General features: G+C 44.9%; 2 protein-coding genes across 3 annotated transcripts in view; both read right to left on the bottom strand.

The window, feature by feature from the left end:
* Positions 1 to 9,319, bottom strand: part of ATP6V0E1 (ATPase H+ transporting V0 subunit e1) — a 29,964-nt gene extending 20,645 nt beyond the window's left edge. The window contains exons 1-2 of the mRNA XM_061393232.1: positions 9,123 to 9,319; positions 2,456 to 2,503 (exon numbers count right to left, since the gene is read on the bottom strand). Coding sequence (XP_061249216.1) covers positions 2,456 to 2,503; positions 9,123 to 9,226 — 152 coding nt within the window. The 5' untranslated portion in view covers positions 9,227 to 9,319. The remainder of the gene's footprint in view (positions 1 to 2,455; positions 2,504 to 9,122) is intronic.
* An 8,817-nt stretch (positions 9,320 to 18,136) lies between these two features.
* On the bottom strand, positions 18,137 to 26,394 carry RPL26L1 (ribosomal protein L26 like 1). Of its 2 annotated transcripts, XM_061393225.1 has the most exons (4): positions 24,771 to 26,377; positions 24,211 to 24,387; positions 19,171 to 19,311; positions 18,137 to 18,452 (listed from the first exon to the last, which is right to left on the bottom strand). In XM_061393225.1, exons 1-4 carry the CDS (start codon positions 24,864 to 24,866, stop codon positions 18,324 to 18,326), a joined length of 543 nt encoding a protein of 180 aa, XP_061249209.1. In that variant the 5' UTR covers positions 24,867 to 26,377; the 3' UTR covers positions 18,137 to 18,323. The 2 variants fall into 2 exon arrangements, with proteins under 2 accessions (XP_061249209.1, XP_061249208.1); XM_061393224.1 differs by lacking the exon at positions 18,137 to 18,452 and having other exon boundaries at positions 18,492 to 19,311; positions 24,771 to 26,394.
* Positions 26,395 to 26,971: the final 577 nt, after the last annotated feature.

Genomic DNA, 26,971 nt, shown 5'->3' with positions numbered 1-26,971 from the left:
GTTTCACACGCCGCAGAGCGACTAAGCCCGTGGGCCACAGCTACCACGCCAGTGCTCCAGAGCCCCGGAGCCCCAAGTACTGAGCCTGCTGCCACGGCTACCGAAGCCCCTGCACCTAGAGCCTGTGCTCCCCAATCAGACAAACCATCGAAACGAGAAGCCCACTGACTGCAGCCTGAGAGGAGACTGCTCACCACAACTGGAGAAAAGCCCTCACAGCAACAAGACCGAGCACAGCCAAAAATAAATAAAATTTAAAAAGAAAAAAAGAGAACCTTAAAAAGAAATTGCATGAAGTCTATACCACCCAGCTCATTTCCCCATAAAATGGCCCCTGGAAGCATTCAATGTTGCGACACTGTGTACTAACTACCTTTATTAACACACTGATGACAGTACTGACCCACTGGCAACAAAGCCGCCGCCAGCACACTGGGACAAAGGAAAACCTAGACAGCAAGAGGCAAGGCTCAACCAGTTCTCAACTAAGTCACCAAGACTCAAAGTAACATAATTTCCAACCAAGTCCAGTTATTGTATTTTATACTTGAAAATGAAGACATGAGGCATGAGACTAATTGGAAAGGTCTCCTGCCTGTTTTAAAGAGAATATCCAGGAAATTAACCAGATTTCAAAGATCGTGGAGGACCAGAAAGTCACAGAACACTTTTGCCTCATTTTTGTTTAATCTCAAGTCATTCCTCTGTACAATAATTTTCTCTCTAAGATCCTACCACCATCTCATGCAGCAGAGATCAAAGGAATGAAAAAAAAAGCTTTTTCAATCACAGGACCACTCCTCGGCTCCTGGACTGATAAAGAGCTCTCTTGCTGGAATTTCTAGAGGGCATTTGATTAGGTAGGACAGGCTGGTACTCAATCACCCCTACTTAGATGAGGAATTGTTGATGCAAGTACTTCTCATTTACTCTTTAGAGCTAAACACAGCTAGAATAAGAACGTCCTCTATTCACTACCTGTCAGACTTTCATTCTGGGGAAGTGTGAAATGTTTCACACTTCAGGTCTTTCGGGGAAGACCCAAAAAAGCCTCTTCACCTTTCTAAAAAGAAAAGACTAAAACAAGGCAACCGCACAAAGTCTCATCATCTAAGCCCGCGTGTCAAGGCAGTTAAACATCACCCTCAGCCACACTTCCATCATGCTATATGATTCAGCTTTAAACACCGCAAGCTGCACTTAAGCAAGTAATCTAATGGCCAGACAGCCAAAATTCATGGTAATTTAACTCTTTGACAGGGGCAGATTTTGATGTATGCCAATAACCAGCATTGGCTCCTACCCACAAACCTCTTTGAAAAACCTCAATGCAAAAGCCCCAGGATATAAGAAATTCAGATTCAGAGCCACAGAGAACCACAGCTTTTCGTCATAGGATCAGAAGAGCTGCTCCCACCATATGTGAGCACTAAACAGCAGCCGGCCATCACCAACACTTTTCCATACAAGGAAGTCTCAGGAAACCAGCAAGCTCTCTTTCATGAAAAAGAACTGCTGGTTTTAAACCAATCAATCCCTAAAAGGATAAATTTTATGGTATGTGAAATATATCTCAGTTTTAAAAAAGAGGGACATCCTTGGCAGTTCAGTGGTTAAGACTCCAAGCTCCCAACACAGGGAGCATGGGTTCAATCCCTGGTTGGGGAACTAAGATCCCACAGGCTACTCAGTGTGGCCGAAAGAATAAATAAATAAATACACAAATAAAATTTAAAAAAACAACAACAGAATACTTCAAATGCTGTTTTGCCATTTCTAACAGTATTTCAAAAATATATGTTGAGAAATGACTTCATATATCCTAAAGCTTTCACTCAACAGTTGATACCATCTATTCAAATCAGAAGCCAATTATTATCATACTTTGATATAGTGCATAGTTAATTACTTTAAAAGATTACCCTTTCTCTGGATTACAATTCCAGTTTAATGTCTATTCATGAGATAAACAAAAGTCATAGTAAAGAATGGCTTTACTGGCTTCATAACACGATATTTAAGTGAAAAGAATAGGCTCAGATACTTCACGGAAGTAAAATCTAAAGCCGTATGAAGACAATTTCCAGCTAATTACATGATTGAAATAAGTGCCAAATAAATTACACCTGTATTGCCAGAACTGGGCATCCGCACAATTCTTAGGTAACATACTGAACATAGGAAAATATCTTCTTTCCAATCTTAAGTTACTATTTCTGGATGTTACACCAAGAACAAACCCCAATTAAACAAAAGTATAAAGTTTCATGATAACCATGAAATTTAACTTGATTAAGTTTCTTGATAACCTTAACTTAACCAAACTTAACTTGACAACCAAAACTTAACTTGATAACAATGAAACTTAACTTGATAACCACTTACTTAACTTTTAATCACACGTATGATAAATACCAGAAATAACCGATTATTATTTTAGAAATAAACTACTTACAAGAGATAGCAGCAAACTGAACAGGTCACCAACATAGTGATGATAACTCTGGGGGAAAAAAACAGTGCAATCATTAGATAACTCTGCAAAAGTTGTGGGGGCTTAAGCTCCCTTCCCAGGTGATCAAGCTGGCAAGGACTGCACTCTAGGAAAATGGCTCTGATCTGCTAAAACACCAGTAGACATCAGTGTGCCCTGCGCGCAATCGGCAGAATTCTACATAAGTCATTAACATTTGTATATAAGGGAATGTGAAGAGAAGCGAAAAGCAAAGGAGAAAAGGAAAGATATAAGCATTTGAATGAGAGTTCCAAAGAATAGCAAGAGGAGATAAGAAAGCCTTCCTCAGCAATCAATGCAAAGAAATAGAGGAAAACAACAGAATGGGAAAGACTAGAGATCTCTTCAAGAAAATCAGAGATACCAAAGGAACATTTCATGCAAAGATGGGCTCGATAAACGACAGAAGTGGTATGGACCTAACAGAAGCAGAAGATATTAAGAAGAGGTGGCAAGAATACACAGAAGAACTACACAAAAAAGATCTTCACGACCAAGATACTCACGATGGTGTGATCACTGACCTAGAGCCAGACATCCTGGAATGTGAAGTTAAGTGGGCCTTAGAAAGCATCACTACAAACAAAGCTAGAGGAGGTGATGGAATTCCAGTTGAGCTATTTCAAATCCTGAAAGATGATGCTGTGAAAGAGCTGCACTCAATATGCCAGCAAATTTGGAAAACTCAGCAGTGGCCATAGGACTGGAAAAGGTCAGTTTTCATTCCAATCCCAAGGAAAGGCAATGCGAAAGATGCTCAAACTACAGTACAATTGCACTCATCTCACACGCTAGTAAAGTAATGCTCAAAATTCTCCAAGCCAGGCTTCAGCAATAGTGAACTTCCAGATGTTCAAGCTGGTTTTAGAAAAGGCAGAAGAACCAGAGGTCAAATTGCCAACATTCGCTGGATCATGGAAAAAGCAAGAGAGTTCCAGAAAAACATCTATTTCTGCTTTATTGACTATGCCAAAGCCTTTGACTGTGTGGATCACAATAAACTGTGGGAAATTCTGAAAGAGATGGGAGTACCAGACCACCTGACTGGCCTCTTGAAAAACCTATATGCAGGTCAGGAAGCAATGGTTAGAACTGGACACGGAACAACAGACTGGCTCCAAATAGGAAAAGGAGTATGTCAAGGCTGTATATTGCCACCCTGCTTATTTAACTTATATGCAGAGTACATCATGAGAAACGCTGGGCTGGAAGAAGCACAAGCTGGAATCAAGATTGCCGGGAGAAATATCAATAACCTCAGATATGCAGATGACACCACCCTTATGGCACAAAGTGAAGAGGAACTAAAAAGCCTCTTGATGAAAGCGAAAGTGGACAGTGAAAAAGTTGGCTTAAAGCTCAACATTCAGAAAACGAAGATCATGGCATCCGGTCCCATCACTTCATGGGAAATAGATGGGGAAACAGTGGCAGACTTTATTTTTTTGGGCTCCAAAATCACTGCAGATGGTGACTGCAGCCATGAAATTAAAAGATGCTTACTCCTTGGAAGGAAAGTTATGACCAACCTAGATAGCATATTCAAAAGCAGAGACATTACTTTGCCAACAAAGGTCCGTGTAGTCAAGGCTATGGTTTTTCCTGTGGTCATGTATGGATGTGAGAGTTGGACTGTGAAGAAGGCTGAGTGCCGAAGAACTGATGCTTTTGAAGTGTGGTGTTGGAGAAGACTCTTGAGAGTCCCTTGGACTGCAAGGAGATCCAATCAGTCCATTCTGAAGGAGATCAGCCCTGGGGGTTCTTTGGAAGGAGTGATGCTAAAGCTGAAACTCCAGTACTTTGGCCACCTCATGCGAAGAGTTGACTCATTGGAAAAGACTCTGATGCTGGGAGGGATTGGGGGCAGGAGGAGAAGGGGACGACAGAGGATGAGATGGCTGGATGGCATCACCGACTCGATGGACGTGAATCTGAGTGAACTCCGGGAGTTGGTGATGGACAGGGAGGCCTGGTGTGCTGTGATTCATGGGGTGGCAAGAGTCGGACACGACTGAGCGACTGAACTGAGCTGAACTGAATGGTACTGATGCCACAGTTTACAGGTCTATTCCAAACCCATCTAAAACTGAACACACAAGGCTGCAGCAGTAATTAGCTTTGATCCCCAAGTAACCGCCCTACCTGGTAGTATTCTCTGCAATGAAATGATACTATGCTTTTTAGCCTTGATCTCTCCCCATGTCCATTTCTTTCCGAAAAACAGTTAAACCTGGATCTTAGAGCAGCTGAACTCTGACATTTTAAAAAACCCAACTTGTGATATTCTTTTCACTTTCTCTTTCTAAAGGCTCCCCTTTGAAATCTCCTACTCCCGAAAAGTTCCACCACTTCCATCCCTCAGATTTGTCATCTCCTTGCTCATACCGCCCCTGCACCTGCAGTCACCAACCGACAAGGATTAGTTCTTTGTTTTTTGGCTGCTCTGGGTCTTAATTGCGGTATGTGGAATCTAGTTCCCTGACCAGGGATTGAACCTGGGTAGCCTGCATTGGGAACATGGAGTCTTAGCCACTGGAACACCAAGGAAGTCCTTAACACCTTTAAGGCACGCCCATCATCTGTAAGAGTGATTTCCAAATATGGCATCTCCACACCCCACAGAATACGCAAGACTATCTCCTAGAAGGCAGGGAGCAAATATCACAACTCCTACATGTGATGAGTTTAACTTATCCTTTAGAAATTCTGTGCATGTGTGTGTGCGTGCATGCGTGTGTGTGTATACATACATATAGACACACACATATATATTTTTCCCCCTGTGTGTGTGTGTATACATACATATAGACACACACATATATATTTTTCCCCCCTGTGTGTGTGTGTATACATACATATAGACACACACATATATATTTTTCCCCCCTGTGGTTAATACATTGGCTTGTCCATTCACTCATTCAACAGACTCAGTGTCCTGCATGTACCAGGCTCTGGAGAGAGAGGAGAAAACAAAAGGGATGAAGTTTAGCAAAGAAAAGGCTCCTGGTGAGAGGGTATCAGGTTCAAAGAGGACAGAGGCCTGGGTGGCTGAGCACAGCAAGGAGAGCCTGGCAGGAAGTGAGGTCAGAGGTATCTTACAGCCTCTGAAAGGAAAAGGGAAGCTATTTTGGAGGGATTTGAGGAGAGGACTGACAAAATGGGGCTTCCCTGGTGGCTCAGATGGTACAGAATCTGCCTGCAATGCAGGAGACCCGGGTTTGATCCCTGGATTGGGAAGACCCCCTGGAGGAGGGCATGGCAGCCCACTGCAGTACTCTTGCCTAGAGAACTCCATGGACAAAGGAGCCTGGCGGGCTACAGTCCATGGGGTCGCAAAGAGTAAGATCCGACCAAACAACTAACAACACTGACAAAATCGGATCCAAACTGTAATAGGATCTCTCTGCAGGGTGAAAACAGACTTGGGAAGAGGAAGCAAGGTGAAAAGCAGAAAATCCAGTTAGAGGAGAGTTGCACTGTGGACCAGCCTGGTAGCAGTATGGGTCGTGAGAACTGGTCAGACTCTGGATGTATCCTGAAGGCACATTCTTCAGCAAAATATGTACCTCACACATGAAGCTTATAATATAATACATAGATAAATAGGCTTTAAGGGTTGCACTACCAAATTTTGATAGTTTCATAATAAAAATGTTTGGAGATCTATAAAATCAAGTCCAGCTTCTCACCTGTCATCAGTTCGCTCCATTCCTCCTCCTCACCCCTCTACTTTCAAACAGCATTTCGCTACTGAACGTGGGCGCCCTAGTGTCCCCAAATGCATGTTTGTTTATCCTCCATCCCGAGCTCTTGTTCATCTCCTTCCATTTCCCTGCCCCAATCCAGAACCCCTCCCTCCATCTTCCTCTTCCCCAAAAGGCCATCTCAGAGAATGGGAACAGCTGAGGCCCCTTTGCACTATTCATTTGACACTGGAGAGCAAAGGTCCCTCATGGGAATTCCCTGCTGGTCCAGTGATTAGGACTCCGAGTGCCCAATGTGCTGGGGAACTAAGATCTCACAAGCTCAGAGGTGTGACATGGCCAAAAAGCACGAAAATATCAGTTCCTGGTGTGCTTTTTTTCTGAGTTATGGTCTGCTTAAGTGTTTAGGGGTAAAGTGTCACAATGACTGCAATGTGTGCTCAAATGGTTCAGCAAAATTATGTATGTATGTATGCACACCTGGATTCAGAGACAAAGCAAACACAAAGCAGATATGAATGCTAACATTATTGAATCTAGGTGGTGTTACGTAACACTTACACTACTCTCTCTTTCTGTATGTTTAACAATGTTATGTCTGAAAAAACTGGAGCTGTGAACCCTTGGCACACTAATCCCCGCGCTCTGTCACCACCCCCTCCCCCTCCTCCACAAGTTTTTAGAGAATCTCTGGATTCCAAGAGGAGAGTGGGAAATCATAAAGAATAGCATCGGTCAGGAACCAGCATTCCAGGTACAGGCTTCATTGTATTCCGCCCTTTTTCCGGTGCAGAAAAGATGACAGTAAGGGGCTTGCTTTAGGTTACACACAGATTCAGAAGACCTTTTTCCCTTTTGCCCCCATTTTCCCCCAGTTTCACGATGTCCTGAAATCCTAATCACCCAAGTTCTGCATTTTGACATGCAGGGATCTCAGAGAAGAAAATTTAACAGCAAAAACTCCTTTCTCTCCTTCTTACACATCACCTTATCTCCTTAATGAAGATGTTTTCAATTCTCAAATCAGAAATGCTCTCCTGCATTAAAAATTCACCAGAGTCCTTGAAGCAATTCAGCTCTTCCGTTAACGTGTCTTTTCAGGAGGTAAAACAGAACCGATAATAATTTATTACTAATATTTCCATTTTACAGTGAGGAAACAGGAACATGGAAAAGTTAAATTATCCAAGGTCATAGGGATCATCCAACTGGGAGCAGTGTTTCTCAAACTATAATACAGTAACTCCTAGGAGACACCTTGTGTTTTAAGACCTGTTCGATCCTGCCAAGAGCAGGAAATAACAAGGGCTGGGGTGGAGGCTATGAATCAAATCCAGATAACATATTACTAGCAGGTCGAACGTGAATCGTAACCCTAAGACTACAAACTGAGTAACCCATGGACCACAGGAGGCATTTCATTACTCTGGGTTAGAGCAATGGCATCAAGACCCAAGGCTGGGCACAGCGGGCCCCAAATGGGGAACTTCAAGAAAGAAGTGGTCAACGCTACCAGCACATTAATAAACGCTTTCTGAGCATGGAGGCTGGAAAGACAGTGGGCAACGAAAGAGCTGAAGACAGAAACACAACAAAAGAGCACTTTGTTGTTTTCTAAATCTAGCAGGAGAAACAAGCCCAAGGAATTAAATTTGGTTAACACAAATTGTTTTACTAACCTGAGAATTCTCATCTATTACAGGCTGTAAAGATGACCCTACATAACTGATGCCATCCAAGGCGGGGAGTAGAGAGGAGCAGAATGGGTGGACCTAATGCAACCAGATGATAAATTCACCTACAATGTTTACTTTTTAAACAAATTATGATTTACTTGTAAGCTAGATGAAAGGAACGGGTCTAACACAAGTTTATTCCAGACAGTAAAAGAGGTTCAGGTCACAAACTATTAAGAGCATTTTCTTTCCTTTAATAAAGGCAACAGATCACTCAACAACCCTTTACTGAATGCCTACTATGCATGCAGAGCACTGTGAAGTCACCAATTAGTTTCAAAGACTAAAACAAGAGATGGTGTTCCCCAAAATCTGTGATTCATAATAAGCTTCACCCCACATGATCTTGCCGCTGAGAAAAAATGACTAAAAGGCAAAGAGGAACCAGAAAGAGGGTTTCCAAAGCTCCTTTGAAGATAAGACTATTTCATACCATAATAAAGTTTACTTACAAAACAGATAAAGCTCTATTTAACCAAGAAGTCGGGGGAGCGGGGGACGGGGGGAGTCTTTCTTAACCAATCATTTTAAGAGCTTGTTACACTCATACACAAGTGCGGGAGCGCCCTTCGAAAGGTATGACGCAGGGGTTTCTCAACAATACCTCCTGATCTTTGGTAATTAACCTCGCTCCAGATCAGGCCCCAACTAGCTCCTGGCTCCCACTAGATGCAAGGCCTGGGCTCACGCTGCGGCACAAGGGTGTGCTGTGCAACTGCGACAGCCTGTGAGGCAGAGAGGTCAATTTCTGTTTTATTTATTTGACCCGTCCCTTTAAAGTGTAGGCAAACGAGGCCTCATTTGGGTAGACAGCGGGGCTAAGGCGACAGCCGTCTGGTGACGAGCCCCAACTTCTCCTCGAGGAGGGATACATCCATTTTCGACGGCAACGTCCCCACACACGGACGTGCGGAGAAAAAATTTCCCTAAAGCTTCTTCCTAAGGAGGATCCGCCGGAGGCCACCCTCCTCAGTTCGGGCTAGGAGACACTGCGGCTGCCGCGACAAGGAAGTCGGGGGGCGGCCGGGGGGTCGGGGGCCGAGGCCTGACTGCAGGGCGGGATCACCCGGGCAAGGTCTCCGACCCGCGCCGTCGCCCCTTTCCCCGTCCGGCCCAGCGGGTTCTCACCGCGCTTCCCTCCCCAGGCAGGCCTGGCGCACTTACCCCCGGTTGGGACCCTTAGGGATGAACCAGGGCACCAGGAAGCCGACGATGCCCCAGAACACGCTCATCACGATGAGAGGGACGGTGAGGCCGGTATACGCCATGGTTGCTGCGGAAAGCGCCAGCCCCGGACCCGCCGCCGCACTCGGCTCCCACCCGGAAGTGTCAACTCCGGCCGCGGGACCTGCGCGCGCAAAGGCCCGCCCCCTGCGTCTCCACGTGACCGCGCGCGGGACTCCGCCCCGCCCTCCGCTGGGAAACCGCCGGGCTCCTGCTGTGTAAGACATTGTAGAGCCCCAGAGCTAGAGATGTGTGTCATCAGGGGCTCAGCAAAGTTTTCAGATAAGAAGGTGGCCCTTACAAGAAAAATGTAGTTATTTACAGCCTTATCTTCTTATGCAAGAAGCATATTTAGAGAACTTCATCGTAAGTTTCTGTTCAGAATTCTGTGTGGTAGCCACTGGGTCATGAGCTTTAAGTGCTTGAGTTTCGTTTTGAACACCTCACGACAGCCTATGACGCCGTTTAATTATTATCCCCACTTTGCAGGTGAAGAAACTGAGGCCCAGAAAGGAGGTTAAGGATCTTGCTCAGGGTCACATAGCTACTAAGTAGCAAAACCAAGATTCAACCTTTGTTGGTGTGATTTTCAAGGCCAGTGCTCTTAACTACTGCCCTACTGAATGACGTGGATTGTGCCAGGTTCGGAGGGTTACAGGAATCAGACACACCTACCCACAGGGAGTTCACAGGCTGGTGAAAAGACGGACATTGAGCAGGCCACTGAATGCAGTGTGAAGGTAGGTTGGACCACAATGCATGACTTTTCCACCCCAAGCCAGTCTTGAGCTGAGCCTTGAAAGAGGGGTAGGGATTAGCTAGGGTAGTAAGAAGAAGTTAACAAGGAATTTCTGATGCTTGCCAAGGATTTGCACACATGTTCAGTGTATGTGACAGCCTTGTAACAAAGGAAGAACGTAATTCTCAGAGAAGTTGATAGAGCTTTCAGGCAAAAGCAAGATGGAAAGCGAATCTATAAACCAACCCAGTGTGCTTTACCCTGGACCATGATTTCGCTGTCACAGTCACATTTCCCTCCCTTGAATTACCTCCTGATTTCTTTCCTCATTCAACTAGAATGAATTTTTGGATTAAATGGGAAGTTGGACCAAAGATCTTTGACATCTCTTCAAACATGATTTCAAACCTTTACCTGAAGGACAAGGTAGGAAACCAGTTGGTCTCTTGTGTGCTCATCCTGCCCCTTCCCAACAACTCAGTCTCAGCAGAAATTCTGTTGTTCTTAAGTTCCATTCCCGGCACCACCTTCACAAGACCTGTTTCATTCTGTTAATACATGTCTTGTGGCCTTGTACTTGTTTGTGTGTATAAATCAACCAACCCTTTAGTAGAAGGCAAACTTCTTGAGAATGGGTGCTGTTTACCTGATCTGTCTTCCTTAGAAGCATTTTATGCCTAGAATGTGCTCAATAAACGTTTGTACAGCTGCAATGAATAGTTAAGAAAGGGTGACATCAGCCAGATCTAAATTAGAGAAAAAAGCTTGGTCTTTCTTTCCATTTCTTTTTTTAAAAGCTTATTTCTAATTGTGGCATACAAATATACTTAACATGAAACATACCTTCTTAACCATTGTTAAGTGTACGGTCCGGTAGTGTTAAGTATCTTAAAACACAGTTGTGCACCAGATCTCCAGAACTATTTTATAACCACTAAACAAGTCCCCATTCTTCCCTCCCCTGGTTCCTGGCAACCATCATTCTACTTAATTGTTTCTATAAGCTTGACTACTCAAGATACCTGATGTAAGTAAAATCATAGAACATTTGTCTTTTTGTGACTGGCTTATGTGTCACTGAGCATAATGTCCTTGAGATTCATCCGTGTGGTAGCACATATAAGAATTTCCATCCTTCTTAAGGCTGAATAATATTCCACTGTATGTACACACCACATTTTGTTTTTCCATTCATCCGTGATTGGCTAGTTGAGTTCCTTCCACTTTTTTGGCTATTGTAAAAAATTTCCCCCTTTCTTAAATTAATGCAGGTGTTTTAAGTTGATCTTGGTAAGTCTACCTTTTGCCTTGCCTTCCTGGCAGCCTCTCTGAGAAGCAGATGTCAGGAGCACAGGCATGTAGCTGTTCAGACACTGGTTCTGTTCAGACACCGGGCTGAAATCTGTTTCAGCCGTTGTGAAAGAGAAAACACTTTAATCTGGGTATTAAATATGTGGGCTAGTATTGGCCAATAGCACCCTCTATCAGTCAGTCTGTCAAAAACATTTTATCACACATTCCAAGTGAAAGCTGTGGAGAAGGCCAAGAGCTAGGATTGTGTGATGAAGAAATATTCTCTGGTTTCAGGTCTCCTGTAAGAAAAAAATGAGACTTTGGGCAGCATGGTCCCAGGACTGCTGGAGAGTCCTAGAGACTCTCCCAGTGGGTCGGCCAGGTCCTCTCTTTTCTAACCATCAATCGATGTGATGCTGAATTTGACACTGAATTTTCTTCCTTCGCTTCACCAAGAACATCATTGCAACAGGTTGATTGCAGAGGCATTATAAGAATTCATTTGTTTTCTACTAAGCCAGACATGAAAATCTGTATGCAGGTCAGGAAGCAACAGTTAGAATTGGACATGGAACAACAGACTGGCTCCAAATAGGAAAAGGAGTACATCAAGGCTGTATATTGTCACCCTGCTTATTTAACTTATATGCAGAGTATATCATGAGAAACGCTGGACTGGAAAAAGCACAAGCTGGAATCAAGATTGCCAGGAGAAATATCAATAACCTCAGATATGCAGATGACACCACCCTTATGGCACAAAGTGAAGAGGAACTAAAAAGCCTCTTGATGAAAGCGAAAGAGGAGAGTGAAAAAGTTGGCTTAAAGCTCAACATTCAGAAAACGAAGATCATGGCATCCGGTCCCATCACTTCATGGGAAATAGATGGGGGAACAGTGGAAACAGTGTCAGACTTTATTTTTTGGGCTCCAAAATCACTGCAGATGGTGACTGCAGCCATGAAATTAAAAGATGCTTACTCCTTGGAAGGAAAGTTATGACCAACCTAGATAGCATATTCAAAAGCAGAGACATTACTTTGCCAACAAAGGTCTGTCTAGTCAAGGCTATGGTTTTTCCTGTGGTCATGTATGGATGTGAGAGTTGGACTGTGAAGAAGGCTGAGCGCCGAAGAATTGATGCTTTTGAAGTGTGGTGTTGGAGAAGACTCTTGAGAGTCCCTTGGACTGCAAGGAGATCCAACCAGTCCATCCTAAAGGAGATCAGCCCTGGCATTTCTTTGGAAGGAATGATGCTAAAGCTGAAACTCCAGTACTTTGGCACCTCATGCAAAGAGTTGACTCATTGGAAAAGACTCTGATGCTGGGAGGGATTGGGGGCAGGAGGAGAAGGGGACGACAGAGGATGAGATGGCTGGATGGCATCACCGACTCGATGGACGTGAGTCTGAGTGAACTCTGGGAGTTGGTGATGGACAGGGAGGCCTGGCGTGATGTGATTCATGGTGTCGCAAAGTGTCAGACACAACTGAGCGACTGAACTGAAGCCAGACATAAAGGAACTGTGCACAATGTCACTCTTTTGGCTACATTTTTTGGTTTTGTTTTGGAAAAGGGAGTTATTTTCTATAAAAACATTAACATGTTTTGGGTTTATTTTTTTTTAATGAATTAAAATCTTACAATGTTAATGTCTAACATGGTGAGTTACTTTGATAGATGTAATCCACATAATAAAGGTCTTTGGGTCCTCAGTAACTTTGATTTATTTTATTTTTGACTAATCTGGGTCTTTGTTGTTGCGAGTGGGCTTTCTCTAGTTGAAGTAAGTGGGAGCTGCTCTCCAGTAGCGGTGTGCGGGCTTCTCATAGCAGTGGCTTCTCTTACACGGAGCATGGGCTTTAAGGCGCATGGGCTTCATTCAGTAGCTCTGGCGCTTGGGCTTAGTTGCTCTGCAGCTTGTGGAATCTTCCTGGACCACGAATTGAACCCGTGTCCTCTGCATTGGCAGGGATTCTCCACCACTGGACCACAGGGAAGTTGCTCAGTAATTTTTAAATTAGAGGAAAAGTCTCAGAGGCAACTTCAGTAGGATAGAGTAAACAGGAGTGGACTGAAACATTACAGTGCAAACCCCAAGGAGCTCCTAAACAGGAACACGGGGTTACAAAGCCACAGTCGGAAAGCTCCTTTCCAAGTCGATTGAGAAGGTTAGAAGTTAGTGGAGAAGCGGAAACTCCAGCATAATTCACTGCTGTTTGCTCTGCTCATATATAGGGAAAGTGTACTGTGGGCTGACGCCACCGATTATGGCAGCTACCATTTTTCGATGGCCACTCATCAGTCATTAAACAAGGTGCTCTGAATTACCTGTCTCAGTGCTCACAACACCTAAGTAGGTGTTATTAAATTCATTCTACATATTAAGAAAGAGAGGCTCAGATTTGTAACTTGCTCAAAGACTAGCTGTTTTAAGAGATAAAACTGGAATCGGTATGTAAGTCTTTGTAGCTCGTGTTCTTCCTAGTAAACCATGCTCCCTCTTCTATCTCAAATAGTAAATCATCAAAAGAAAAAACCCCTTAAATTATATACTACTTTAAAAGTAGAGACATCTAACACATAAGATGAGACCTTTGAAAACCTGTTGCAGAATTAACTGCCCTCATATTAGGGATAGGCTAGGATGTGGTTGATTTAGTTATTTCTGATGGACAAATAATATTTTACTTATATTGATGTGCATTTGTATTGTAATTATGGTGTTCAGGAAATAAATCAACCTCATATAGCTATTTACATTTGGATGACCTGCCATTCTCATGAAGACTTATTCATGGACCGACTTTAGTAAAAACCCAATCATGTATGTATAGAATATTTCTAGAAGGATACCAAAGACTGGAAACAGTGACTGCTTCTGGGGAGAACTGAGTGACTTAAGAGTCAACATGACAAGGAAACCTACTTTTCACTGTATACCTTTTGTATTTTTTTATGTTGTACTATATATGCGTGTGTGCATACTAATCGCTTCAGTTGTGTCCAACTCTTTGCAACCCTATGGACTGTAGCCTGCCACTGTCCTCTGTTCAGTTAAAAACTAATTAAAAAGAACAATGAACAAAGACCCAAGCCATTACCAGATTGGAACTGCTCAACTCTATAGTCTATAGCATCAGCAGAGTACAGAGGACTAAAGTCCTGCCTGGTTCCCAGATCTGATTACTTCCTTGCTTACCCAGCTCACGTGGAAAGCCCTGTAGCTGAACATCTCAGACCCCAGTGCACTGTGAAAGCAGACACTCAGAAGGAGTTATCTGAAGTGTGAAAGTTTGGAGTCTTTCCAAAATAACACAGGGGGACTCACTCACGTAAGTGGACATCTACAAATTTGATGAAAAGGTCAGTAGGAAACTACTTAATTCAAACTCATTCCAGGAAACATGCTAAACCTCCCTCCCCAGCCTGAACCTTGATAAGCAGGCCCATCCAGCTGGCATTCTACAGCCCCAATTTCCTGCAGCAGCCCAAGCACAATACTGCTGCCTTTAAACCCTCCCGCTTTGGTCAAGAACCAGCATTTATCCAAACTCCCTGGAGAAAAACTTTTCCCTGTATTCCTGCAGACAAAGCCACTGCAATCTCCTCAGAAAGACAGTAGCTATCACTTGCTGAGTTCTCTATGCTCTACACACGGTATCTCAAGTAGTGAGTCTTGACAACTCTATTTGGTAGGTACTCATTTCATCTCCATTTTATAACCATACAGGCCCAGAGAGGTTAGGCCATTTGCCCAGGGTCACACAGCTAGAAGATGACAGAGCTGGGGTTAGCTCTCAGTTGATGCCGAATTTCTGCTCTTGATCACGCACTACTATTCACGTGACTGATGATAAGAAGTCTGGTGTGATTTGGGGGAGATGACAGTTCTCAAAACTTACCTATCACTTGATCATGTTGCTGAAAAGAAACCAGATCTAATTCCTAGGAAATAATCATCATTTAAGTGTAATGGTGAGAGTAACGGTTGGAGCCTAGGGCCGAGACCAGGAATCAGAAGATACTATCTTACTATAAATTTAACCTAGTTTGAAATCTTTTATTCAGATTTGGGGGCCTAAAACATGTGTTATCAAGAGTGAAGACAAAAAGAAACAAACTCCAGCCCTCACTGGTTGACCTGTTCATTACACCTGCTAGACACACAGCTCAGTGCGCTGATACAGTTGCCATGTTTTGGGCACCTACTGTATTTTATGTGCTGTGATTTGTAGACATCCTGATCCACAATTTCCCAAATTTACCTAGTCATAAGTATCATACAAGGGCCATGTGAAGAGGTCTAAATAGACCTCTCTCTTCAGACCTACTGCATCACAGAATCTCCAGGCAAGGAGGTAGAGACTGTTAGCAAGCACCCACATTGACTCCTAAAATCAGGAGGGTCTGGTGGACTGCTACTTTAATTTTCAGTCTTGAAGATCAGTGTTTCTAGCTTCTTACATAAAATAGGGAAACAGAGGCTCATAAAAAGGGCTGACCAACGACCAGAACAGGACTTGATTCAAGATTCATCTGACTCCAGAGCTGGTACCATTCTGCTCACTGTTAAATCAACACTGCAGTCAGAACATGCATATTGAGTTCTGTGGTTTGTGATCTTATCCATCTTCTGTGAAAAATCATTACTTGAGTGCAAGGTGAATGTTAGAACTGGAAATACTGAATAATAATAGCAATATTAGAATTTATACACTCATACTTTCGAAGTGTGCTCAGTAATAGCCCATTTGATCCTGGCATTTTATTTCTGCATTTTCTGTGAGACAGGAAGGCAGTGCAAGTATTATTTTCTTTTGGCTCTGACAGTAAAGAATCCGCCTGCAGTGCAGGAGACCTGGATTTGACCCCTGGGTGGGGAGGATCCCCTGGAGAAGGGAATGGCTACCCACTGTATTCTTGCCTGGAGAATCCCACAGACAGAGGAACCTGGCAGGCGACAGTCCATGGGGTCACAGAGTCGGACACAACTGAGCGACTGACGTCTTCTACCGAGAAAATGGAAGCTGAGATGAGCAGCTTGCTTGAAGACCTCTGACCACCCAGTGGCAGAGCCGCGACTGGCACTTGATGGCTGGTGACAGTGCTCTCCCCACTACAGCACTATTGCTGCAAACACAAGTTCTTCTGTTCCAGACGTCTAGGCTCTTATCAGACTCTAATAAAGGGTTGCTAAGAGTAGAGGGAGGAATACCAGAGGGGGCTGATGCGGGAGCTGAATGTCCTTTGATGCACCGAGGTCTGGGTTCAAACCCTAGCTCTCTTATGCTCTCTGGGATTTGGGCACTTAAACTAAACTCATTTTCTTCAGCAGTCAAAATGGAAAATAATGGAATCAGTCAACATGTATTAAGAAACATCAGTGTCAGATAAACCCTGTGTTACTCAGATCAGATCAGATCAGTCGCTCAGTCGTGTCCAACTCTGTGACCCCATGAATCGCAGCACGCCAGGCCTCCGTGTCCATCACCAACTCCCAGAGTTCACTCAGACTCACGTCCATCGAATCAGTGATGCCATCCAGCCATCTCAGCCTCTGTCGTCCCCTTCTCCTCCTGCCCCCAATCCCTCCCAGTATCAGAGTCTTTTCCAATGAGTCAACTCTTCGCATGAGGTGGCCGAAGTACTGGAGTTTCAGCTTTAGCATCACTCCTTCCAAAGAAATCCCAGGGCTGATCTCCTTCAGAATGGACTGATTGGATCTCCTTGCAGTCCAAGGGACTCTCAAGAGTCTTCTCCAACACCACACTTCAAAAGCATCAATTCTTCAGCGCTCAGGCTTCTTCACAGTCCAACTCTCACATCCATACATGACCACAGGAAAAACCATAGCCTTGACTAGACGAACCTTTGTTGGCAAAGTAGTCTCTGCTTTTGAATATGCTATCTAGGTTGGTCATAACTTTCCTTCCAAGGAGTAAGCATCTTTTAATTTCATGGCTGCAGTCACCATCTGCAGTGATTTTGGAGCCCCCCAAAATAAAGTCTGACACTGTTTCCACTGTTTCCCCATCTATTTCCCATGAAGTGGTGGGACCGGATGCCATGATCTTCGTTTTCTGAATGTTGAGCTTTAAGCCAACTTTTTCACTCTCCACTTTCACTTTCATCAAGAGGCTTTTGAGTTCCTCTGAGAGCCATAAAAGGCTCAGTTTGATGTATTAATCAATAGATTGTTTACCACAGGGGCAAGGGAGGATTTTAGATGTGGCTCTGAAGCTAATCTTAAGGAATGATTAGAAGTTAGATTGGAGTCCACTGAGGACAGGAAGAGTCCCCTGTCTCCACACACGGATGCTGCGCAGCTGAGGGCCTCACGCAGCCAGATGAAGCAAAAGGTCTGGATTTCTCTGTGCTCTCATTACATTTCATATGTTGGAAATTAATTTTTAAAGTTGTGAAAATAGGACCAAAAAAAACACAAAAAACCTGTGAACCAAGTCAAGTCTTGCCTGTAGGGCATCAGTTTCCTGAACCGTCTTTAGGAGAGGGCATTTCAGTCACACCAGATAGCACTAGCAATGTCAAGACTTGGGCCGGGCAGCTGGGTCAGGGAGCTCCACGTCCCTGGGTCGGTTAGGGTGTGGAGGAGAGGAAGCTGGCCAGCGGGCAGTGCGGCAGGCCAGAGAGGGAGTGCTGAGCGGCACTGCTCTCGGTGGGGCCTTGTGCCTGCCAGGCACAGGATGACTTCCGTCGAGCAGGGCAGACCTCTGCATCAGGAACCAGAGCCCTGTCCTGTCCACCCTGTTAGCATGAGGGTCTAAGCAGCAGCAGGGCTGTCTTAATCTCACAGCTACTACTGTGCTGCTCTCTGTAGATTATGAAAGACTCCCAATGGGGAACTGAGAATTAAGATGGATTTTACCTATAAAGCAATAAATACCATTCGGAACAAGAAAACATTTCCAACTTTTATTCATAAAATTATTAATCAAAACAGAAAGTGGATTTACAGAACCACATAAACAATAACAAAACAGGAAGGAAATAAAATACTCGAGAGAGAGACATCTTGAAAAGTTTTAAAGGCCTACATGCCAGGTAAAAAACCTACAGATAAACCATGGTTGTGCAACAGGGTATATTCATTCCTGCATTTTCTCAATAAGTTCCTCCTTATATTTTCCTTTCTCTTTCCCAACCTGTCGAGATTTGGCTTTGCGTTCAAGAATTTTTTTCCGATCTTTGTCCAGTTTTAGCCTGGTGATGACCACCTGTTAGGATGAGAAAACAAATAGATCTTGATTTCTTTTTTAAGGGGAAAGGACTTAAAAGCATAATTATCTCATACAGCAGATTGTCCCTCAATGATAGCAGCTTGGGTTCCTTCTTCTGCTACCCAATCTCCAATCCCTAACTCCTGTGGGTCTAGGGACCATTTATGTAGTTTAGTGATACAAAGATTGAAGATTATACTACCAACATGGATGGTTTGTCTGTCATCCCCTGGCTGCAAAATACATTGTTTTTAAAAATACTGCATTCCCACCAGCTACTGGGCGATATAGAGATCACACAGATGAGTGAGACACAACCATTCTGCCCTTAAAGGATCTGAAACTCTGGAGGAGAGACTCTACAGCGTATAAGCTGGGAGTTTAAGAGAGGAACGGTCAATTTCACTAGCTGGGAGTGAGGGCTGAAGGAAGAGGTGTTCTCTCTAGTCCCTCTGCACACTCCCTCGTGGGGAAGTCATGCCTGCAACACTCTTGCTACCAGCTTGCAGACGGGCTGTCACCAAGGATGACAGAGCACACAAGAAAAGAATCTGGATCCTTGATGCTGCCACTAGCCAGTGAACCAACTAAGCCTGCCTGACCTCCCTCTGAAGTCCTTATCACATCTGCCTGTGTGGGCAATACTGATGCCCAACAACTTCAGCAGGAATGCTGGGACACGCAGCCGCTGCCACTGTGTGGCCCCGGGCCATACCTTGCTGGGGTGAATGCCCACGTGGACAGTCGTGCCGTTAGCCTTCTCACGCTGCACCCGTTCAATGTAGATGACGTACTTCTTCCTATACACCTGGACTACCTTGCCAATTTGCTGACCTTTGTAGTGTCCTCGAACCACCTAAGAGAAAATACAAAACTGAATTCTCCCCATTGCTAATGCCTGAATATCACAGTAAGGAAACTAATGATTAGCAACATAATGGCTAACAATGAAACTTTCTGCGCAAAAAACAGATTAATCTTGGCAGTCAAATTCAGCCTTTTTTCCCCCCTCCCCTGGTATAAATCTGCTCTGTGTTATTCTAAGTCAGGTGGAGGTTCTTCACCTGGATTTTTTCCTTCTCTTACCTGAACAAAACATTCCTTGAAGTAGGTCGGTCATCACACAACTAGTCCTGAGAATAAAACTAACGCAACACTGTAAATCAACTACACTTCAATTTAAAAAGAAAGAAAGAAATTATATTGACATTCTCATGTAACCATCTAAAGCCCATGTTTTCAAAAAACAATTTATGACCTAGGGAAATTTTCAAGATATGACCTTTAAAGAAAAAAGAATACAAAGCTAAAAACAGTACAGTCTGAATCTTGTGTGTATATGCTTCATACATATGGGATACACAAGATGAAAATATATCCCAATGTTATCTATCCAATGTTATCTAATGTTATATATCTAATGGTTGCCATTAGACAGGAAGTAGAATTCTTAATTTATATTAGTCCACATTTCAAGATTTCTACAGTTAATACAAACATTTTATCATCAGAAAAAAATTAAAATGTCAAATTAAAACACTGTGGGCTATTTTCACACATTAAACATCTGTTCATACTGTAATTCTACTCTAAAAATCAACTAGATTATGGTTTTCCTAAAGGCACGAGCCTATTACACAGCAGCCACATGAGCAGAGAAAATGCCACATGTAAAGAAACGGAGTCTCAATACTCTCATCAAGACTACAGACAGATGTTAAAAAGGAGTCAACACACCTGTGATAAAAAGCAGATTAAACACGACACCCAGTGAGGAAGCAGACGGGAAAACACTAGGTCAATGGACTGAGAGGGGAGGGGCGTGGCGAGGAGGACATCCAGAGTCCAGCTGGGCACCTGGATGTACAGGCCTGCCTTTCCCAGAGGCATGCAACGGGGTGATTCCATACACGGGGAAGGCCAACTGGGCCGGCGACAAAGACGTGAGAGTCATCCAGACATGGCAACTCAAAGCCTGAGTTTACTCAGGGAACTGCTGGTATGACACAAGGGCAGAATGTAGAAATCTAAGAAAAACCAACATTTTGGAAGGGTTTACAAGAGACTGAAGTGGCCTGAAAGAATGGGAAGCCAGGGAGTTTCCCTGGTGGCTCAGGGGTGAAGAATCCGCCTGGCAACGCGAGAGACACAGGTTCAACCCCTGATGTGGGAAGATCCCACATGCCACGGAGCCATTAAGCCTGTCTGCAGCGACTACTGCGCCTGTAGGCCACCACCACTGAAGCCCGAGCTCCTGGAGTCTGCACTCTGCAACAAGAGAAGTCACCACAGTGAGGCCCACCTATGAAACCAGAGAGCAGTTCCCGCTTGCCACAGCTAGAGAAAAGCCCACATAGCAATGAAGACCCAGCACAACCATAAATAAATAAACAAAAGGGAAACCAGGGAGTATTGTGTTACAGGAGCGACGAGAAGAAGGTCAGATGCTGTGGAATGGTCAAGAAGAGAAAGGATTAAGTAACAGATGACAACAAGCTGGTCACTGGTGGTCGTGGCTACAGTGCTTTTGGTGGAGCAGAGGGACGAAAGTCGTTTATGGTAAGGCTGTGAATTCACCAGAGGTGGAAAGACGAAGATGAAAAAAGCCTGGCCCAAGAAGCCTGGATCTGAAGAGGATTGGAAAGAGGACATGTGCTCTATGGGGATGTGAAGTTAAGGGATAATTTTTTATTATTTAAGAAGGGGAAACATTAATGTGTTTAAATGAACAAGTATGGAGGAAAAGGTACAGGAAGCTGTAGAGAAAGGAGATAATGGATAGAAGGATCTGAAGAGGGGAGAGGGGAGAAGAGAGTGGTGGGTGTCACATTCAGTGGCAGAGGGAACGCTTCAGATAGAAACAGGATTTATAACAGGAGAGAAGGAAGACAGGAGGGGTGGAAATGCAGGTATTAAGCCAGAGGGTGTGGAGCCAGGAGCTCTGGAAGTTCCTGGATAACAGTTTTAATTCCCTCTGTAAAGTAGGAGGAAGACCCAACTACTCAGAGAAAGAGGCAGGTGAGACTTAGAAGATACCAAGAGAGAAAAGGCAGTTTTAACAAACCTAATTGGACTATTTTACTTTCCTGGCTGGAGACGTGCTTACCCCAAATGACCTCTGGAGTTAAGAGACCTGTATTCCTGGCCTGGACACTCATTTTCTATATTACTCTTTATTATTTTACCTGAGTTTCACTGTCTTCATATCTAAAAAGGAAACAGTTCATGCCCCCTTTTCTTTATCTCACGTTCCAATTCCATCCAGATTGTGCCCTTGCTGTGTGCCAGGCTTTGCACTGAGGTCAGAGAAGTTCTCTGGCCTCAGGGAGCTTGGTCTGATGAGTAGTAAGCAGCTAACAGGTAAACATACAGATATATGATCCATGAACAGGGCACATGGGAAGATACTGAGATGGTAAGACCTGCAAAATGAGGAGTTAGGTAAAGGGGAGAAGAACACTCCAGGCAGAGGGAGCATTCTGGACAAAGAATCTGAGCATTCTAAGGACCTGAAAAGATGTGTTTGATGTACAGTGCAAGTGGGGGGCTTGTAAAATGAGATGAGGTTGGAGAATTAGGCCTGGACTGGATCATTGGAGCCTTATCAATGATTTAGGTGTTACAGTTAGCACATCAAGCACCATTGATAGGTTGTAAGTAGGCTCTGATTTGCAAATAATTTGTCTGTAGAGAATGGACTAGGGTAACAGTGGAAGCTGAAGATGCTTTGAACTAAAATGGAAATACATAAAGAAGTGTCAGATTTAAGACTTATTTTGAACGTAAAATCAACAGGACATAGTGACAGAAGAGGGGTTAGGGAAAGTTAAGGATAACTTAAAGGTTTATGGTATATACAGGTGGGGAGATAGAAGCATCACTTATTGAGGTGTGAAAGATGGGAGGAGAATCAGATTTTAGAGGCAGTGGGAATGTCAGGATCTCATGCATAAGAAGCTTGAGATGTCTGTGAGATATCCAAATAAAGACGTTCAGCAGGCAGTTAGATCTTAGGTCCGTGGTCAGAAAAGTGGTTTGAACCAGGATATAAAGTAGGAAGGTGTTAGCCTAGAGCAGATATTTAAAATTCTAGGTGTAAGTATTACCACCTAGGTAGACAATGTAGGCCAGCCAATGGAAGAGCAGGTGCAGGCCCTGAAAACTCTAGTATTTAGGGATCAGACAGAGGAGAACTAGCCAGCAATAGGGGCTGAGAAGCTGGAAGTAAACTGTGAGCTTGAAGTGTCACAGAAGCTAAAAAGGGAGACAATTTCAAGAGTAAGGTGATGCCACCCATGCCAAATGCTGCTGAAAAAGTCAAGGACAGTCAGACGAAGAGGGACCATTGAATTTAGTCATAAAGAGGTTTTTGGTGGTCTCAGCCAAAAGCAGTTTCTATAAAACAAAGAATCCAGGTTTTCCAGGTCTCACAAAACTGGAGAATCCGACAGCTGAAGAGCCTGCATACCCCTAAATGGTACCTACAGGCGTTTCTGCACGTCCCTGACTGGCACCTACAGGTGTTCCTGCGCGTCCCTGACTGGCACCTACAGGCGTTCCTGCGCATCCCTGACTGGCACCTACAGGCGTTCCTGCGCGTCCCTGACTGGCACCTACAGGTGTTCCTGCGCGTCCCTGACTGGCACCTACAGGCACTTGCAATCCCTGGTTCCAGAGCACGTCTGATGGGAAGGGTCCAGAAGAGAAGAGGCTGGACCATACTTCCAAATTATTTTTTCCACTCTATTCCTGTCACATTCTCAACCTAACTTCTCTCCTGCTTCCAACCTTTTCCTCCTCAAACCTTCCAAGTCCCCGTCCCTTACAGATACACCAAATTCCTTACTTCATTCTCTAAAATAATGGTTCTCAATTGGGGGAGGTTGTCAGGGGTGAATTTTGCTCCCCAGGGACAATACCTGGAAATACTGATAGCTCTGCTTATCCTAACTGTGAGAAGGCGCTACTGGCATCTAGTGGGGAGAAGCCAGGGATGCTGCTAAACACCCCACAGTGCACAGGAGAGCTCACCACAACAAAGCATTACCCAGCCCAAGAAGTCACCAGTGCGGAGGCCGGAAATCCGCTCTCAAATGCGAGCCCTACTGCAACAGGGACCCTGTGGATGATGTTCACCACTAGAGTTCTAGGGAACGGTGCCTGATCTGGTAAATGCTCAATATATATTCCTTCAAGTTGTGAATATAGCTCTGCTCTATCTTACTCACCTTCACTTCCCTTCCCTACTAAACATTCTAAGCTCCAGTCAGAGAACAGACAACTTATACTTTCTCAAAATTTCACGCCTCTGATTTGCTTCCCCATTCTCCCTGCCAAATCCAGCACCATCAAACGTTCAGCTTCCACTAAACCCAATGATGCCAAAATCTTACTCTTATTCCAACACCTTCCCCTGCAAAGATCCAACGCACTTCCCCCAAGCAGTGTCTGGGAACTAGCAACCTCTGGACTAAAAAACAAAGCATTGTTTTGCTTGGCTGGCAAAGCAAAGCAAAACTTCTCAAATTTTTATTATTAAAGAATTGAGTTGGAATGCTCTACATTAAGCTGGCAGGCGCTCTCTGGTGACTCTGTGCCCCAACTCCCGTCACCTGCAGGGTCACATCATCTGCCCCGGTCCTGAGGGCGTGTGAGTCTCTTGACTCCTCCACGTCCAAGCACTGTCGACACTCTCCGGCAAAGGCAGCGCCCGAGCGCCACGCACGTGGGTAACTAGAGCCCGGGAGACAATTACCTGGACCTCGTCGTCCTTGCGGATGGGCATGGAGCGGACGTTGTACTTCTGTCGCAGCTCCTTGGAGAGTGGAGACGACATGATTTTCCTGCGCACGTGGGAGGGGGCATTGAAATGACGTTTGCGGTTTTTGCTGCGGTCCGAGGTCACGAAGGGGTTGAACTTCATCGTGTTCGTCTGCAAATAGAGACAAGGGAAGGAGCGAAGGGACGCTGGGTGGGGTACCAGGGCTTTCTCTCCATCCGGGACACTTCTCTCCATCCCCGCCCAGGGGTTCTAGGGAGGTGGCTTCGGAAGGAGACTGAGGGAGGAAAACGAAGGATATGAAGGGTCTGGGTGTTAAGCATGGAGGGCGCATGCTGAACTAAACGGGGGTGGGCAGGGGGCGGCACTGGGGCCTTGAGGCTGAGGGACGAGCGCTCAAACTGCAAAAGAATGCACGGTTGGGGGTCACGCAGAGAGATCTCTGGGGAGGCGGGCAGACCCCCGGGCAGGCAGGATTGAGTCCAGTGGAGCGGAGGGCTTCCTGGACGGAGAATTCACCGGCTCCACTCACTTACCGAGCGACCGCCGAGTTCAGAGGATGCGCGCGTAGGGACGGAAGTGAGGCTTCCTTGCTGCGCAAGCGCAGAAAGAAAACAATGCTCCATTCTCATCAGAACGAAACTGAATAGCGCCCCCTGAGGCTTGGGGTGGGATCGCAGTGGCTCGTTTCCAGGGACCCTGGATGGCTTAGGCGGCTCCGGGGATCACGCCCGGAGCTCAGTGACTTGGTGCCGCCGGGGAGAAAGGGCAGATTTGTAGGGCTTGCAATAAAGCCTTGTTGATGTTCTCTTTATGTGTGTGTTGGTCGCTCAGTCGTGTCTTAATCTTTGTGACCCCATGGACTGTAGCTCACCGGGCTCCTCTGTCCGTGGGGATTCTCTAGGCAAGAATACAGGAATAAGTTGCCACGCCTTTCTCCAGGGGATCTTCCCGACCCAGGGATTGAACCTGGGTCTTCCGCATTGCGGGCAGATTTTGTATAGTCTTAGCAACCATGGAAGCCACCTGTTCTTTTTAAAGGTACATTATTAATAGTCTCTTTCCTACTCAAAACTCTTTGCCCCTGTTACCCTCCTCAGAGGTTGTTTAGGCAAATAAATGATCGGGGTGATTATACATCGTGGTGCTTTAAATGCAATTGGCTGACTTGCTTCTTCACAATCACTGAGAAGTCTGTTCAAATGCAAATTTTCATGTTCCACTACAGCCCTACAAAATCAGACAGTATTAGGTTGGGGTCAGGGGCTCTGAATTTAGAGCAAGCACACCAAAGACTTTGAGGTGCACCAATGTTTGAGGGACATTACAAACCAACCATTTGTCTTTTGCAAAACTTCCCCCCAGTCTTTTAGAAAAGCTGGGGTTGTAGAATGACACATGAACTCAAGTGGCTCTTCAAGTTGCTGAGCCTTGGGGAGATGCCTCCATGTTTCTGAGCCTGTTTACTTATCTGTGAAATGGGTGATCTAAAGTAGATGACTCGTTGAATTGTTAATGAAGACTAAGTGTCTTAATCCGGTTTTGTGTGTTTAGAACAGTATCTGGCACATAGCACTCAATTACAACCAGCTATTAATGGCAGCCCACTCCAGTACTCTTGCCTGGAAAATTCCATGGACGGGGGAGCCTGGTAGGCTACAGTCCATGGGGTCGCAAAGAGTCAGACACGACTGAGCGACTTCACTTCACTTTATTATTCCTAAGGGCTTCTCAGGTAGATCAGTGGTAAAATAATCTGCCTGCCAATGTGGTTTGATCCCTGGGTCAGGAAGATTCCCCTGGAGGAGGAAATGGCAACCCATTCCAGTATTTTGCCTGGAGAATCCAGTGGACAGAGGAGCCTGGTGGGCTACAGTCCATGGGGTCGCGAAGAGTCAGATATGACTGAGCATGCAGGCAGAGAGATTAGTCCTAGAGAGCAGAGGCCTTTTTGTGGGCCTTGCTCCACAATGGCCCTAAGGGCAGGCCACACCAGAATCACACTTTGGCCATTAACTCCCAAAGACGCAAACTGTAAGCTTTCTGTGTTTGATCTAACACGTGCAGTGTGCTCGTGCCAACTGAAGCTGTGCTCACTCTCCCTTTTTAAATTCTGTGAGTCTTTAAAAACTTGGTAGCGCAGCTGGGATTCTTCCGACTAGCGACCCTGAGGGTTTGGAGCCATTGCCCTGCCCGACTCACCCTGGGCCCGCCCACCCTTGCCCACCTTGTCCCCACCTCACCCTGCCTGGTCGTGCCAGAGCTCCTCCTTCCACTCCAGGTAGACAGACAGACAGACAGACACACACACACAAACACACACACACACCATTATGTGTGGTGTTGGAGGTGTTAACTGATGCTGTGGTAATCATGATGCAATATGTAGGTATATCAAGTTAACACACAGTACGTCTTAAATTCAGAATGTTATAGTTCAATTATATCTCAATAAAGCTGGGGGTAAAAAGGAAGTCACTTCCAATGGGCAAGGCGGGAGCAAATGCCATTATGACTGAGTGCACATAGATGGTCATAGAGTTTTCAGAGCAGCCCTTACAGCGTTCATCAGACCCAAGCACCCAATAAGTTGTTCATTCATACATTCATTCATTCACTTGCTCAGTGGCCCCTTCTTGGCTCATTCATTGTTTCCCTATCACATTCATTCATTTACCCACACATGCATCCATTTGCTCATTAATTTATTTGCCATGTATGTGGTACCTACGTGGTG

This window comes from Bos javanicus, chromosome 20 (assembly GCF_032452875.1).
Source record: "Bos javanicus breed banteng chromosome 20, ARS-OSU_banteng_1.0, whole genome shotgun sequence".
Classification (NCBI taxonomy): Eukaryota; Metazoa; Chordata; class Mammalia; order Artiodactyla; family Bovidae; genus Bos; species Bos javanicus.
The sequence above is the reverse complement of the archived record's forward strand: the minus strand, read 5'-3'. Positions and strand labels throughout refer to the sequence as shown.